This window comes from Opisthocomus hoazin, chromosome 13, assembly GCF_030867145.1.
Source record: "Opisthocomus hoazin isolate bOpiHoa1 chromosome 13, bOpiHoa1.hap1, whole genome shotgun sequence".
Lineage (NCBI taxonomy): Eukaryota > Metazoa > Chordata > Aves > Opisthocomiformes > Opisthocomidae > Opisthocomus > Opisthocomus hoazin.
In genome coordinates, this window is record NC_134426.1 from 15,299,644 (window position 1) to 15,315,825 (window position 16,182).

General features: G+C 44.6%; 2 protein-coding genes across 10 annotated transcripts in view; one reads left to right on the top strand and one right to left on the bottom strand.

The window, feature by feature from the left end:
- Positions 1-11,249, top strand: part of PISD (phosphatidylserine decarboxylase) — a 30,161-nt gene extending 18,912 nt beyond the window's left edge. The window contains exons 1-7 of one of the 3 annotated variants that reach the window (XM_009936718.2): positions 707-839; positions 3,213-3,378; positions 5,387-5,623; positions 5,748-5,886; positions 6,781-6,927; positions 7,984-8,144; positions 8,459-11,249. In XM_009936718.2, the coding sequence (XP_009935020.1) occupies positions 790-839; positions 3,213-3,378; positions 5,387-5,623; positions 5,748-5,886; positions 6,781-6,927; positions 7,984-8,144; positions 8,459-8,683 (1,125 nt within the window). In that variant the 5' untranslated portion in view covers positions 707-789 and the 3' untranslated portion in view covers positions 8,684-11,249. Of the gene's footprint in view, positions 1-706; positions 1,034-3,212; positions 3,379-5,386; positions 5,624-5,747; positions 5,887-6,780; positions 6,928-7,983; positions 8,145-8,458 lie in introns of those variants that run through there. The other 2 variants (XM_009936717.2, XM_075434359.1) reach the window with 2 other exon arrangements.
- Positions 11,250-11,369: 120 nt separating this feature from the next.
- SFI1 (SFI1 centrin binding protein) overlaps positions 11,370-16,182 on the bottom strand; it is a 32,568-nt gene continuing 27,755 nt past the window's right edge. For 5 of the 7 annotated variants that reach the window (XM_075435095.1, XM_075435097.1, XM_075435094.1 and 2 more), the window contains 6 exons: positions 16,083-16,178; positions 14,644-14,905; positions 13,855-13,999; positions 12,931-13,054; positions 12,119-12,221; positions 11,370-11,607 (listed from right to left, as the gene is read on the bottom strand). In XM_075435095.1, coding sequence (XP_075291210.1) covers positions 11,500-11,607; positions 12,119-12,221; positions 12,931-13,054; positions 13,855-13,999; positions 14,644-14,905; positions 16,083-16,178 — 838 coding nt within the window. In that variant the 3' untranslated portion in view covers positions 11,370-11,499. Of the gene's footprint in view, positions 11,608-12,118; positions 12,222-12,930; positions 13,055-13,854; positions 14,000-14,643; positions 14,906-16,033; positions 16,179-16,182 lie in introns of those variants that run through there. The other 2 variants (XM_075435098.1, XM_075435100.1) reach the window with 2 other exon arrangements.

Here is a 16,182-nt window from a genome sequence, read left to right on the forward strand (position 1 = left end):
GGCATAAAAACTGTGACAGTACTGAGAGTCATATAATAGACTTCTTTTGTATCCGATTCTCAAGCTGGCCTTAAAACTGGATTGTTTCATTATGTATATGGGTATTTGCAGAAGAATGTCCTTTACCTGCTCCTTGCGTGAGTCTTTTGAGATGAAAAGAGACTTCAGAAGATGGGTGTTGGTGTCTGGCAAGGGCTGTAAAATAGAAACATGCTCCTTTCCTTTCTATTTTCTTCTTTCCAAGCTAGACATTAAGAGCAGGAAAGGATTTTTGGTGCCGGGCAGTCCAGAACTCTTAGTGGTGGCTGCTGCACTGCAGAATCGAAGCTGGGAATTATCTCCTCCTCTTCTCCGCCCTGCTCCTCCTCCCAGCCTCAGATTCCGACAGGCTCTGGGGCGAGCTGTGCAAGGCCAGCTGGCTGCTTCTCTGCCTGCAGCGCATCGCTGCCCAGCAGCCCGAGACTGCAGGGTGTTCTCCGGAGAGTTGAGTTTCGATGGCCACCCTGGCTAGGAAGAAGCGAGGACTGCTTATACGGACAGCTCGTTTTTATCTTGTGCAGAGTCGGCTTTGTAGTGGGATGTTGAAATGTGACACAATGCCTGTTTGTTTGCAATAGCTGCAACCCTCGTAGCAGAGATTCAAGTGGGAGACAGAGGGGGATCCAGAGACAAACCAGCGGGGGAATTGGGAACTGTGACGCCGTGTCCTCTCTCCTGTGCCGGAGCAAGCAAAGGGAAGAGAGGTAGAGGAAAAAAGACTGAGCCTTGCAACCAGCCGTCATCCTGACGATGTGTCAGTCAAACACCCTGCAGGGACCAGATCTGCACACAGGGAAATGGTGAGATGCTATAAAGCTTTATCTAACCCTCCACCCTCTTGCTACAACCTCCACAAAGTTAAAATTCATGTCCGGAGGCTGCGTTCAGGGAACGGCAGCAGCAGCAGCTGTGCCGGGGACCAGCACCCACAACTGGAGAGTCCAGGCCCGGCTGGCTCTGCCGGTGGTACACCAAATAGGAGAACTCGTTTCAGGTACTGTTCAGTATTTTCTGCTTTGCAGGAATGGTGACTGAAGGGAGAAACGACGGAGGGAGGATGGGAGGGTTTCTGGGCAGAAGGGACGACAGCCGTCTGCAAAGCTTTTGTTTGGCCTAATTACTATAAAGCTCCTTATACATAGAATTGGCAGAGAAGGGCATGCTGTTGTATGACAAGGGGAACGAGGAGGCTTTCACTCTGTTCTTTCTGCTCTCCATCACTAGGAGAATGGAAAAATTAGTGAGGGACTGCTCTGAAACCAGGCCAAGGCAGTGAGAAGCCCGAGGGCTCGGAGCAAGCTGCCAGGATGCAGCTCTGCAGGGATTGGTCCACCAGCGACTGCAGTGAGGGGGGGGGAGAGCAGCGGGAGGGGGAGCGGGACCTCCGTGCTGGCAGCCTGGCTCCTGGCCCCGCCAGGCCGCAGACCAGGAGGCAGGAGGGACGGGAGGAAGAACGTGAAGCGTCCCTTCCTATTCCACTGTCCAGTCCATCACGCCTCCTGCTGAGAAGAAAGCCGGCTTTACCTCTGCTGAGACAGCACTTCACGTCCTCAGGGGTTTTGAGGGGTTTTTCCCCTTGCATTGTGATGAAGTTCATTCTCTGTTTTGTATTTATTAATTCTTGGGAGGAAAGAAGTTGTGTTCGCTGCAGAAAAAACCTCTGAGCCAAAAGCACCATCTTGCATCCCAAAGTGGTGACAGTTGTACCTGCCTGCATGCCATTTTAATTCTGTTCCAAGTTTTGAAAAGAATGTGTTGGCAAGAAAATTTCCGTTTAACTTCCCAGCTTCTTTCCATCTTGGAAAGACATACACAGTATTTCAGAGTTCATCCTTCATATCGTATAATCCAGTGAGAGCACGCTGTTCGGAGCAGCCAGAGCATACCACCTCCAGTTTGTGTGTGCACATAGCGGTGTCCTGGTTGCAGGCACGCTGCCTTCTGCAGTGTCTGGAGGAGAACGATCCCCTAGCCAGGATTTAAGACCGTGCCTGGAAGACATGAACATTTTGCCCTCAGGCAGGCAGACTTCCATTTGATAATGTACCCTTGGAAATGCTAGGAATGGCTTCTTCATGAGTTGAAGCCAAAGAATACATGGGGACGTGAAGGGTCTCTCACCCAGACCTCCGCTAGGGTCTGAACGGAGGCCCGTGATGTCCTCTGATAATAAGATGAGCGGCTTTTCCCTTGTGAGTGTTACAAGTTCAACTTCTCCCCATGGCCATTTGTTCAAGATGAGTTTCTTCTCAATCAGGACATCCCCACAACAAAAAAAATCAGAGATGCAGTTGGTTACGAGGCAAAGGAGTTGGTTCTTGGGCTATGGAGACCAGATTGTCTTGCAGCACTAGCAGTATTGGCTTTGTTCACACGTTCTCTGTTCAGAACCAGGGTACCCAGTGAGGGTTTCAACACCTGGAAAGATGTCCTTTGGAATTGGTTATTTGTAAATAATTAATTTAATTAACTCAGGAGTTCCACTCCCGTTGTTTCTCAAGTAAGTACTTGTTTCCCAAAGTTAGTGAGTGACCAACAGGTCTGTGTAATTTGGCTCCGGCATCTTTTGTGATACAAAATACAACTGGAGGCACAATCTAGTCAAGATGCTTTCAACATGTGAACCCTCTGAGGTTCCTCAATTTATTAGGTTTCAAGGATTTATTTCATTAAAGGCCCAGGATCAGATTCCTAGCTTTCACAATATTGTTTGGTGTCCGCTTTGGCTATCCAACAGCTGGAGCAGTCACAAGGAACATTTTCTGGGGATGTAATCTTGAGATATTTGGAAGAAGAACCTTTGCTCTTCATTTTCCACTGTAAACTATCATGTTATGTTGTTGGCTGCATAAGCTGTGACTGTTTTCAGACATCACCTGCAAGTGATCTTGCCTTCAGCTGTTGAGGGTGTCATCCATAAAACATGGCCTGTGAGAGTGAACACTTGTTTTTTGGACAGAGAATTTTTCTTTCTTTTTTTTCCTTTTTTTTTTTTTTTTTTGAGGTAAACTGGCCTTCTGTTTTGGGAGGGGGAAGAGCTGATTGCAATAAAGGAGTAAAGAGTTGCAGAATCAATGTTTAAATAGAGATTAGCAGGAATACCAGCTATCGGAAGCTGGTGGTTCTGAAGCTGAGATGGCTGACCCTCTTATGTTGTGTATGTGATCTTTCAGGTTGCAATTTCCCCAGCTGGCCCTGAGGCGAAGGTTGGGCCAGCTAAGCTGTATGTCTAGGCCTGCTCTGAAACTCCGTTCTTGGCCTCTGACTATTCTCTATTATCTTCTGCCTTTTGGTGCTCTTAAACCCTTGACCAGAGTGGGATGGAGGCCTATGAGCAGGGTAAGTGTGAGCAGGTCTCTTGCACTTCGTGTACATGAGCTGTTTTGTACCGGAGGGAGCTGGCGGCGGCTGGGTGGAGAGATCCTTCGTATGGAACAGGCTGATCATCCCTGGTAGAGTGATGCAATTCAGATTTCCCTATAGGTTTTACCGTTCATAGTTATGCTTACTAATTGCTTCACAGACAAGTGATTTTTGCAGTAGCAGGGAATTTCTTTGTCCTCTAACGGTCAAGGGTCGACCCAGGAAAATCAACAGAAACTTTTGAATTCATTCAGTCACCTCCAAGTATCGGGGCGAGGATAAGGCAGACCAAACTGCTTCCACAGTTCCCTTTCCTGGCCACATATTTTAGCGGTCCCTTGCTTCCTGCCATTTTTGCACCCCGAAGATTGGTTTCTCAAGTTCTTTGAGCGTTTGTAATCCAGCCTGTCCAAATGATACGCAAATCTCTACTTTGACACTGTTGAGAGCGGGGAGTAGGAAGCCTTGCACATGGGTGTTCTCTGCACAGAATGCAACAACCACACAAACATTTTGATTGAAAACTGCAACAAAATTGGCATTCTTAAGATTATTTCATTGAACAGCTGTTCTGTTTGATCCCATCAACTTGGAAACCAGGCTCTTTTGAAGAGGAGGGATTTTTGTGGTTTTACAGTTGTATCTGCACATTCTCAGTGTTTGTGGAAAACTGAGCAAAACTGATTTTAGAAATTAACACTGTATAAGGCATGTCAAATAAAATGGCAAAACATTTTTTCTTCAGTACTTCAGCTTACATAACCTAAGGCACTGTTGATTTAGAAGTTTTTATGTGAAGCAAGATTAGGTTGGTGTTTTCTTTCTGAAATATCACTGTATTTTAATGTGATGCAGGATGGTGAATTGTGAGTGAAATATTTTATAAGATGGACAGGCTCTCAGCTAGTGTGTGCTTCTATTTGTATTTATGGTTGTATTTTGCAAGACTTAATCACGAAGGATATGATTAATATTGAGAATAAAGGATGACTCTCACTAAGAAAAAGAAAGACCCAGACTCTTAGTTGGGAGTGAAATGTAGCTGAGCTGCACTGTTCAAACAAACCGTCCAGATTCAGCAGGTAACTACTTCTTTTGCAAAACTGGATTCAGAGGGTTCAGTTCCCTTGGCCCACACCCCTCCACCCCCCATTACAGCCTGGTCATACTGGCTTTTTGGCTGATCCCAAGCACCTCAAAACCCAGAAGAGTCACCTGCTGGGATCCCCAACAGGAAGACACTGTCGTCTGTCCAGTCACACCAGCAGCAGATACCCCATCCCAACATTGTTTCATTTATTTTTCTTGCTACTAAAACTTATGCTTTGGTGTAAGTCCAAAGGTGTATTTCTACAGGAATAAAAGTACTTTGTACTTATAATCTTGCCATTAGCAGGTGCCATTGTTGTGAGAGAAGGAGTAAGGTTGGCATAAGTTTATACCGGTGTAGCTGCATCCACAGCAGCATGTTTCTTCGATCGTACAAGTGTCATTAGAGCAGTACCATGCTGGGATGTGGAAAACGCCCTTAGCAGTCAATGCGTCTGAGAAGCACATCATCAAACACTGAGAAACTATTGTTCAGTCAAGTTTCATTTGGTTATTCACAACAAATGAACATCTTGATGAGCGTTATACTACGTGAGATGTTGTCTTTTTTTTCTGTAAGCTTCGTATTGGGGAGTTTCCAGTAACTTGAATCTGGAGCTTCAGCCTGCAGGGGAGGGGACTTTCTGACTTCAGGATAAAGGTTATAGTAAGTTTCTTCCTGTCCCTCATCTGCTCTCATGAGAATGGAGGGAATGAGGATGAAGTGCAGTGCTGATTTTTTGCTGACTTAAAGGCTACTTTGTATGTGGTGTAACCCTCTGAATTCGAGGGAGTCGTTAGCAGGAACAGTTTGATCCTTTCTGTTTTATGGGGAGAAGTAAGAGAAGGCCATCAGCGGGAAGAACTGAAGGATGTGGTGTAATTCTTTCTTTAGGTTGCTCTGTACAAATCAGTACCAACTCGACTGCTCTCACGAGCCTGGGGTCGCCTGAACCAGGTGGAGCTGCCCACGTGGCTCCGGAAGCCTGTTTACAGCCTGTACATCTGGACGTTTGGGGTGAACATGAAGGAGGCAGCTGTTGAAGATCTGCATCACTACAGAAACCTCAGCGAATTCTTCCGCAGGAAGCTGAAACCGCAAGCGCGGCCGGTCTGCTGTTTGCACAGTGTGGTGAGTAAAAGGAAATGAAGGCTTTACGCTACCCTGCCAGCTACCCCCACCCCCAGAGGAACCGTCCGCTTCAGGAGGAATGACTCAATTCCTAATGCGTTTCATTTTTTTCTCTTGGCTGTAGATTAGTCCCTCTGATGGAAAGATCCTTAATTTTGGACAGGTGAAAAACTGTGAAGTGGAGCAAGTAAAAGGGGTCACTTATTCTCTGGAATCTTTCTTGGGACCTCGCATCTGCACAGAGGAACTGCATTTTAGCGAGGGTGAGTTCTGCATCAGTTCTGCATTTATTCTGCTCTGCCCTTTCAGCGTTTTCAGAGATCAGGAGAAAAGAGATTACTTCTTTTTTTGCTTTCTTTCTCACATTGTCAGGAACAAAAGCAGGCCTGATTTTTGTTTTGTTTTATTTGGGGATAAACATGTCCCTGTTCTCTTTCTCACCAGCAGCTTTATACTGTCTTGCCTGGCTCATTCTGATTATCTGAAGTTAATTGCTTGGTTCGTTTTTATGTGGTTGTATTGACAATTACAATTGACTCCAAGATCTGCCACTACACTGAGGCTGTAGCACTCGTGCCATCAGACTGAAAGGTGCCCAAGCAGCTGGTTAGCAAAAATTGTATAAGCTGTTACTCCTTAACAAGCTTTATCTCAAGCACTCTGGTTCGAATGACTTGTGCTGTTACTGCTCTGCTGCACCTCGAGCACTGTCTCCAAGGCCTTGAGTTCAGATGAAAGCAACACCTTGTGCTGAACTGGCGAGGGGACTGAAGAGACAGAGTTCTGCAAACAGTAGGGTTATTTTCAACACACGCACAAAGGCAACTAATTCTGTTCTTGAAAGGGTGGCTTTTGGAAAAAATCCGCTGCACTGGATTTCAGTTTCTGCTTTTCCATGTAGGGACAAGCAAACACCAAATCTGAGGAATTTGCAAAATGATTAAAACAATACAGGATCTAATTTTGTTGTAGAAGGAAAGCAACACTTTGAAATACTGAATTCCTGGACAAAGTGTATCTTCTTGTAGTCCCAGTAATACATGTGGACTGCATTTAGTCCTCTGCTGTTACCACTGATTCTAACGCAGGCTGCTTGGCTATGCTAGGTGACTGTGAAGAATATTTTCACCCCCTTTCTTCCCGTGGTTTCTTTGCAGCCCCACCTGGTAACTCTTTTCAGCAACAACTAGTCACAAAGGAGGGGAATGAGCTCTATCACTGCGTAATCTACCTTGCACCAGGGGATTATCACTGCTTCCACTCACCCACTGACTGGAGAGTGTCCCACCGACGTCATTTCCCAGGTAGGTTTCTGCTCCTAGAAAAGGAACGCAGAGCAGCTGTGGAGGGAAGCAGTGGTACGGGCCATTGCTGAATGGGACACGCCAGGGGAGCAGTTGTGCAGTCGTGTGATAGATAGTGGGAGAGAAGCGATTTGTCACGAATGGTAGTGAATTTTATGGTAGTGTAGTTTACCAGAACAAATCACATATAAATGGTGAAAACAATAATATTGTCTTCAAGCTGTGTTAATTCTTTGAAATAACTGTTGATGCATGCTGACCTGACTCGTTCCCAAACACGATTTGTTCAGCTTACACCTGAAATACAGATAGTTCTGTTCTGCAGACCAGAGCAAACAGCAGCCTAAAATACGACTTTTTTCCTTGTGCGTGGCAAAGAAGATGCAACTAAACCATTATGCTGCTGGAGCTGGGATCGGATGGTTTTGTCCTCCTCTTGGCAGATCATCATACTGTAATTCAGCAGATAACAAAAATGTTTTACTTCTTGGTACCTAGTAAAAACCTAAGTACTTGGATTTGGTTTCAAACACCATGAGGGAGAGACAGTGACCTGCCATGAGGTTTGACAAATCTGTCAAGTTCCAGATAGAAGCAAAGGAGTTTTAGTGAAGTGCTGCTGTTGGCCGCAGTGAGGCAAAGCAGGTGCATTTTACTGCCAAAAATGTGTGTAGTGTATACACCATACTAAACTACTTAAGGACTATGCAGGCATTTAAATCTTTGAGGTTCTTCTCTAATCAACCTCATTTTTTTAACTGATTCACGTTCTTAGAATCTCGTGGTCAGCTCTAGCTAGATAGCTACTTAGTTTTCAGCCACAGTCTCAGTAACGACTTTTATGCATTTACTGAAGAGAACTAGAAGGGGCTGCTCTCGTGCACTGGATAGGTAACCAATAAAACCTGTTCCCAAGCTGTAAAAAGTTTCTTTAGCTTCCTTTTAGTAGCCCGTAGCCTTTTGTTAGATGAGCTTAAGTGCTTATTAGATAGAACTGAAAGCGCCCTTCTGCAACAAGACAGACAACTTGGCTTGAATGTTTTCTCACTATTGCAGGCTCTCTGATGTCTGTGAATCCTGGAGTTGCTCGCTGGATCAAGGAACTGTTCTGTCACAATGAACGGGTTGTCCTTACAGGTGACTGGAAACACGGCTTTTTCTCTTTAACCGCTGTAGGAGCAACAAATGTGGGCTCTATCCGCATCTACTTTGACCAGGTGAGCAAGAGAGCAGGCGGCAGCTTGCTGGTTGTGATGGTTAACATCGGTAAAGTATAATAAAAGAAAATCACAAGAAAATTTATAAAGTCTTATCACCCTGAAATTAAGATGTTTCACAGTATTGATGTTCCAAGACTGATTTAAAGGGAGTCATCTCCAGTAGAGACTATTTTTTTAATATTCCTATTGCACTTTTGAATTGTAAGTTCGTTCCTGCATTGAAAATGCCTGGATATCCACAGTCTGCTGCTGTGCTAATGAAGACAGAGTGCCAAAACCCTCAAGTAACAGTCTCTTCCTTCTCTGTACAGGACCTGCATACCAACAGTCCGCGTTACTCCAAAGGTTCCTACAATGACTTCAGCTTCATCTCCAACAACAACAAGGAGGGCATCCCTATGAGGAAAGGAGAACATTTAGGGGAATTTAACTTAGGCTCTACGATCGTACTAATCTTTGAGGCACCCAAGGACTTCAAGTTCCACCTCAAAGCCGGACAGAAAATCCGCTTCGGAGAAGCACTGGGCTCTCTATAGAAACTCTCTCGGCAAGAAGCGTTTCTGTACAAAGGGACTCTCAGCACACCAGTGAGTGTTCCACTTATCAAGTGTGCATCACTCAGCAGGACCTGGGTGAGGCAAACAGAAGATGTGATTGCTATGTTAAACTTGAGAGCATTTGGTCTATATTTACATGCTGCGGAGTGCAGAAAGCGAATTGAGTGACCGTATGTGTATCAGGTACAGCTGCCTTTACAGACGCTGACCATGGAGGTTTCTCTCCCACCCCGCGCCTGTAGTCTTTCATGTTCTCCCCTCACTGTGCCACAGGATAATTATGTTCTTAGAGCCTGTAAGTCCCTTTTAAGCCTTCCTAGGCTGTGCAGGTGCAGTGGGGAAGGAGAGAGGTAGAGATGAGCTGTTTTTAAAGGGACATTGACGGGTTAAGTCAGACCTTGTACCTTGTATCTGCAGTATCTGTTTTTCAGACCTCGAGTAAAGAATGTTTTCTCATATTTATTTTATGCTAAGACACTCTGCTGAAGTGCTTATATAAAGGCAGCCTGCGAAGGCGGTTAAACTGGCTAGTACAGCTTCACAGTCCAAACTAAATGAAAAGTACAACAGACAGCAACAGTACAATAAATTACGAATGCTCATCCAGGTTTTCTACTATTAGACAACTTTAATTCTTTTACCTGACATTGTCCCTTTAAAAACAGACTTTGCACTGTATTTTAAACCTGAAAACACTATGTCTACATTCCATACAATGAAACTGGTCATCTTGGGATTTTCTTTAATATATATATATGTATAGCAGACAACGCTCTGTGTCCTCTTTCTAATCCATGGTTTTATTTTGTTATTCCAAGCCTTAAAGATTCTGTTTGTATGAGAGACAGTTACTTCACCTCTTGGATTAAGGGGATGGAAGACACAGGGGATGTTTTTCTTGTGTGATGCAATGAGATGGCAGCCAAAAAAAAATTTTTACTTTCTGCTATGTATCTTCATTTTTGCTTTGTCACTAAAATCTTAAAGAATTAATTGCTCTACTTACAGAACAATTTCAGATACTTCAAGACCAATTTTTATTGCATGGAGTGAAATGCCCTATGCACTGACTGTGTATAAAAATATGGATCTTTGAAGCAATCCCAAGTTGCCTCCCAGGTGCCAGCCTGGCCCTCCTGTAATAGACTGGCAACAATTTCATCTTATCCAAAATATTAAAAAAGCCACACCTGCTCTGACTTCTGCCCTCATACTTAACTTAGGTGAAGCTTCACCCTACAGCAAAACTTTAGAGCCTCTTTGTAACTTCATGTCAAGACGAGTTAAAATCCAACACCTTGGATCTGCTGATTGTGGCACTATATGGCACTGACAGAAACTGGTGCCAAAGTGAAGGAAGAGGAATTAAATTTTAAAGCAATGTATTAATTGTTTTTGGAGAATAAACTGTTTCGGGTCCAGACACTCAAACATTTAGAACTGACGTTGCTGTCCAAAGCTTGCTGGAGTGGGTACGCTTATGAAACCTGCCTTTCTGCTCTCCAAAAGATTTCTCATGTTACTTCCTTGCTTGAGCCTTGGGTGTTTTTTCTGCTACTTCAGGGAGATGGTAGGCTTTGACCAGCTCTGATTTTGTAAAGAAAAAAAATCTTCTTTGTATGCACCGCAGAAAATAGAATATAATTTTGTTGTACAGATGTCCAGTTTGCCAAGTCTTGTATGCTTAGCTTGTCATTAGGAAAGAAGGGATGATAAACTGCCCGTAAGTGATGTAGCCCAGCCCTGACTCAGATGATGGTGGCTGTTTGGGTGACAAGCAGGAGAAAATTCATTTGGCTCTGAGAGTCAATGTCTCCTCACTCTACACGAGTTTAAAAGCTTGAAGTGGCTCTCAGCCACCTATCTCGTTCAACTTCTTGGCATTAGCAAGTTTACTCCTGCAGCAGTGTATTACCGTATAGAGGTTATGCATGTGCATGTTTTTTAAACCATCGAGAGTGAGAAAAGACTACGGCAAACATCAGCCCCAAGAAGATACAGCTGTGATAGCCCTTCTTCTCAACTTCAGCATCCTGTTAACAGTAGAAAGCAAATATGTTCCAGTGGATGAGAGAGAAAACCAACTGAATCCTTTCCCCCTCTTCCAAGTGGGGCCTATTGCATCCAGACACAGCCAAAGCAACTTTAAGCTTTAATTTCTTCCTACTCAGCATCATCCTCCACAGTATCTGAGGTTACTGTTAAGCCTGTTAATGGAGGCTGGGTTACCTGATGTTTGCTTTATTAGAAATCTAACAAGGAGGAGAGGATTCAGCATGCAAGTGGCTGTTTTTGAGATGGTCGTCATACTGCACAGAGCTAGCTGATTAACAACCATGACTTGTTACGCAGTGGTCAGCAACGCGCCCTGGAAGGGAAAGCAAAGTTCCTAGAGAGTACTGATAATGCTGTGAATTTCTCCTGCAGGGAGAATCCATTTAATCCTTCAACTGTATCAGTAGCACGGTATTTTTGTATGTCAAAGTGTATTGACTTACTGACATTAACTCATTTAATTGCAAACATTTTGAAATAAAGAGTCTTATCAGTGTTGCTTATCTTTCTGAAATGTCAGGGTAACCTAAACTAGGTGAGTGCAATATGAGGTAGGTTTAGCTCGTTTACTTTGCTTTTGAACCAGGTGTAGTAACAAAATAAGCAAAAATATTTAAGATAATTTATTAAATAGAAATGCCATACAGAGACTAAGAGAACATACACATCTCTTCCCTCCTCCTCTGCTCCAAAAGGGACAAAAAGTCCTACCCCTGAGCTGGAAAGTCGGTTCAGATGCCTTATATATCCAGAGCAATCTGGATATCACGCAGGCGCGCAACCAGGTTCTGCACCTGCTGCCGCTCCCTCAGTTGTGCTCTGGTGAGAGTGTTGATCCTCGCCTGCAGCTGGAAGGGAAGACAACGGCATAAGCGGTTCGCACAGCAAGACAGCAGTTAGTCTTTTGACAGAGGAAGAGCGAACGAGCTCAAGCAGCCTTTACGTTATCCCGAGCAGCCTCTACATTATCCTGCTTCAGAACCACTAAGTGACAGGACCGTGTGACTCAGGAACAGCCAAGTACTGGCTGGCTTTAGAGGTAACAGGGCCGTGCCCGCACACAGAGCTGGATGAAGCTGGGGACTGAGAGCAATGCAGAGCCAGCCAGCGTAGTGTAGCCACGCTGTCCTGAGGAATCACAGAAAAAAACGGACGCTGAAGCTACTAAAGCCTGCTACATAGCGAGCTGCATCTACACAGCAGTCTGTTCTGCTCGACAGCCCACCTCTGTCACAAGTTTCCTTTCTCTTAGCATTCTAACAGCAGCTTACTATGGAATTCCTCACACCTGCCTTCAGGCTAAGGGCATAGCATAGTGATAATCAGCTAAGGAACTTCGTGTGCTTGCTATTTACTCACCTGATCCAGTTCTTCCTGAACTCCTCGTACAGCAGCTTGGGCCTCTGGTTGTGTGCTCGTTTCTAGCCACTTCCGCAGAATCTGTGCCTGCTGCTGACAGGACCTGGTAAAATGGATTAGAAGGATTCGTATCCCAATTAGCAGCTCAACAGTTTAAGCCAACTTAAGACTTGCAATTGATACTTGCAATAAGACCCAATTTTTTGTCTCAAACCAGACAATGACAGAAGTCTTCAGCAAAAGAAAGAAAGGAAGGAAGCTGGAAAGCAGAGAAATCTGCCTGAAAGGTGTCATCTCCATTACCTACTGCTAGTTCCTGACTTCTTCCTTTCTTGACCGTTGAATCCCCTCTAAGCCCCATTTTTCTTTTAAGCACATTTGTGAATTTCTGCTTGTTCTAGCAGAGAAGTTGTCAAACCCCAGCTGTATAATTTTTTTTAATTGACAGCTGGAAAAGCTAAGTCTTCACTCCTCATGATAAAAGAACTAAAAGCTGCATTTCAGTTGCTCTGCCAACTTCATTTGTACTGCCTTCAGACTACACCCAATGATACCTCTGTTGTGCTTTCTCCAGTAGCTGCCAGAGGTGTAATTAAACCACCTGATGACTACAAAAGAAGTTGCACATGTACTCTCTCCCACCTGGAGTGAACTCTTAAAAGGAGAAAATAAAAATGTCCAGAACTTTTCTCTGTTTCATTCACAGATCTGCTGTGAACAGACTGGTTACTTTCAAAGTAGATACACACAAAAAACACAGTGTTGAGCTGACAGCATGAAGAAGGGCTGGCTACAGAGGCTTCTCAACGTACTTGAGTTCTTGCTTTCTGCTGAAGTAGTACTGCATCTGCTGTTGGATGTGTCGGAGTTCAACTTCCAGCTTTCTCTGTAATGCCATTTCTTCTCTGGAACTGTGCTCCCTTTGTTCCCTTTCAGCTGAATGGAAGATACAAGGCACAAGCAATGGAAGCTGTTTCTTCTTACCAAGGGAAGTCAGGTTAGCAGACGGGACACATGGAACCCTCCCGAGTCCTTTTCACACGCTTTGTCACCCTGTGACAGGTACCTATTCACTCAAAAGCTCAAGTGCAGTGAGAGGGCAGGAGTCCGACAGCATTACAAGCTCTGAAGACTCAGTTTACACACATAAAAAAAGGTAAGAAATGCTCTAGTGAACAGCTTAGTACTACAAATGCTGTTTTGGTCTATTCATGATCGAGTGGTTTACATCTACTCTAGAAGTAAATATGTAGTGAGTGTAGTCCCGTGGAACACAGATTTCATGCCCTTCTATCATTAAACCCATATATTCCATGCCCATATATCATCATGAGAGGTGCTTAGACAGCATCCGTCCCCTTTACAACCACACTGTAAGCACAAAGAAAACCTGGAGAACCTTACTGGGTGAATTCTTCCCTCCTGAAGCAAGTTCTGCTGTGCATTCAGCCTTGCGTACATGAATGCCCCAGCACTTGAGCACCTTCTTGCTAAAAGAAGCCAACCCCTCGCAGTTCCCACCCTTCAGTCCCCAGAACAGGGCTTCAGCCGCCTGATTCAGCCAAGTCCACAAAACTGTATTACCATCCTGCAAAGGAACGACTGATACTCTTCACCTCCTGATGCAGGTGTAGAAGACTGCCTTGTCTCCCTCCCATTTTGTGGAGTTGACCTGCAGTCTTGCATGCATTGGAGGAGGACACACAACCGCTACAGTTGTGTAGCTGAGGGCCTACCTGCAGCCTGATGACCCCATTTTCCCGCCAAGTCTTCAGGTGACAGCAGGCGTGGCTGCAAGTTTGGTCGCAGCTTCTCCAGAGAGTCCCACTGAGGCTCTTGGGAATGGGCTCCTTTGTGACCACTGACAAGCTGACCTCCTCTCTGCAAGGTCAGAATGATAATGGTTTTTTCCTGAAAGGGTTTTCTTGAGTAAGCCCGACAAGCAGAACACACCTGACCTACTAAGCCCTGCTCCCATCCAGATATCCCCTGTAGTCACTCAGCCCCTCTCAAAATACCACATAAGAAGCAGAGCTTAAGAAATTAGGTCTTTTTGTTTCTAGCATGAAGATATTTCATAAAAATTAACATTTTCCTTTCTGTGTGGAACAGAGGAGTTTAAAATGCAAGCACTTGCTTGCAAGTGAAACGAATCTCGATTTTTGAGACTCAGCCACAGCCACTGCTACTAAACTGAGTTACTCTTAAATCCCTGGAATTTGGCTGGCAAACTAACTGTTCTGAACTCCTGGAAGGAGCAACACTCTCAAGTCAACTTATAGGAAAAGCATCCTGCTAGGAAGGACACAAAAGCAGGAAGAAAAAGGCATGAATTACAGTACAACACAGATGTGGACTGGTCAGCTAGTGAAACACTGCTGCAGGCTGGCGGTAAGCAGTTCTTGGACGTTCAGAGCCAGTTAACATCGTCAGTGTTTAAGGTGACAGCTAGAATAAGAAAGCAGCACACATACTGACCTACTGCCCAGTCAGCACACTGATTTTGCCCTCAGCAATACGCTCACCGTTTCTGCTCCAGCGTTCATTGGAGGCACGAAAGATGAAGGAGACCATAGCTGTAGCCTCTGAACGGCACGGCGCACATCACGTGTCCACAGCGGTACGGGCGGGAGGGCAGCGTGTCTGAGAGACAGGCAGGAAGGAGCGGTATTGCCCACGTGAGAAAGACTCTGACAGGTGCTTTCGTCCGTGCGGGGTGTTGGCATTAAGTTCCCAGCCTGTGCAGAAGGTTGGGTCACAGGTGTTTGCCCAGAGGGTGCCTCTGACCTGTAAAGGAAGAAGGATGAGGTCCCTGTACACTGCAACCTGTTGGTCTTGTCCTTTGCAGTCGGTGCAAAAAAAAAAAAAAAAAAAGGGAGAATCTTCTTATTCCCTTGCAAACAGCTTTTCAGTTAGCTGCTTTACTATGCAGAGGAAACCCCAATTAAAAATAAAATTTTAAAAAATTGGAAAAACACCACAATCATTAAAAAAAACCAAACCAAAACAAAACAAAAAACACAAAAAAGCGGCAAAGCAGTTGAAGTTTCCATCCCTCCTACCTGCCCTGCTCCAAATCCTCCACATGAATGCAGGATAAACCAGTTTCTTTAGAGCTGTGAATTCAACCCATTAACAAAATTCTGCCTTATTTTGGTTTGGGGACAAAAGAGGGGAGCAGAAGCAGCAATCTCAGATGAGTTTTGACCCAAAATTGAGATACTTCCCTTCTCTAAAGCTAATTACAGAACAGTTTCACCAAAAAAGTTCAGTCTAAGTATCTGCTTAAAAGCAGTTTCAGGTCCCTCACTCTCAGGGCTAAGAAGCAATACCACAACTAAAACAAGTGCAGAAGACTCAAGGCAGTGAAACCACTGCTTAGCTGAACAATTTCAGCGGCAGAGACCTTTTGGGGAAAGTAAAAATAAAAAAGTAGCTCCTCCTAGAGCAGCAAAGCTGATTCAGCCAAGACAAAGACAAACACTCCGTTCTGGCTCTGCATTACCAGAATCATTAACGATTCCCCAGTAGATCAGTTAAATCCAGACCCAAACCTGCTGTGGAACAAATAGGATCTAGGAGCCAAAAAGCATCCCCGCACAACTCAAACTTCTGAGTTTATGCCGCAAGACTGACGGAAAAGGAAACGTCACTTATTAACTAAGCCCATTACTTTTGGAAATAAGTGATGTGCTTTATCTTTCCCTCAAAATCTCTCACTAATGAAACAAAGGTCTTGGTTGCTATTTAATTAACTTGAAAGTTCCATTACTCTTGTCTGCTTCATATAAGAAGCCTGAAATTTAAGGTCACCGTGGCCTTTGGATAGCATAGAGCAATGCACAGTCCAATAATCACTGAATGCTTTGCACTATGAAGGTACGGGGGGTTGAGGGGATAACCATAGCGTAAGACCTGCTGCAAGTCGCCCTCTTTTTCTCCACTTTTAAAAACGATTTTCCACCTAGTAAAAGGAGTTCCCAGCAGTTCCTTGCTTTGTACAGATTCCAGCAGGAAGTTGGGCCTCCGCAGTGGTAACCTCGCTCGTCGAATAGTATTTCTGA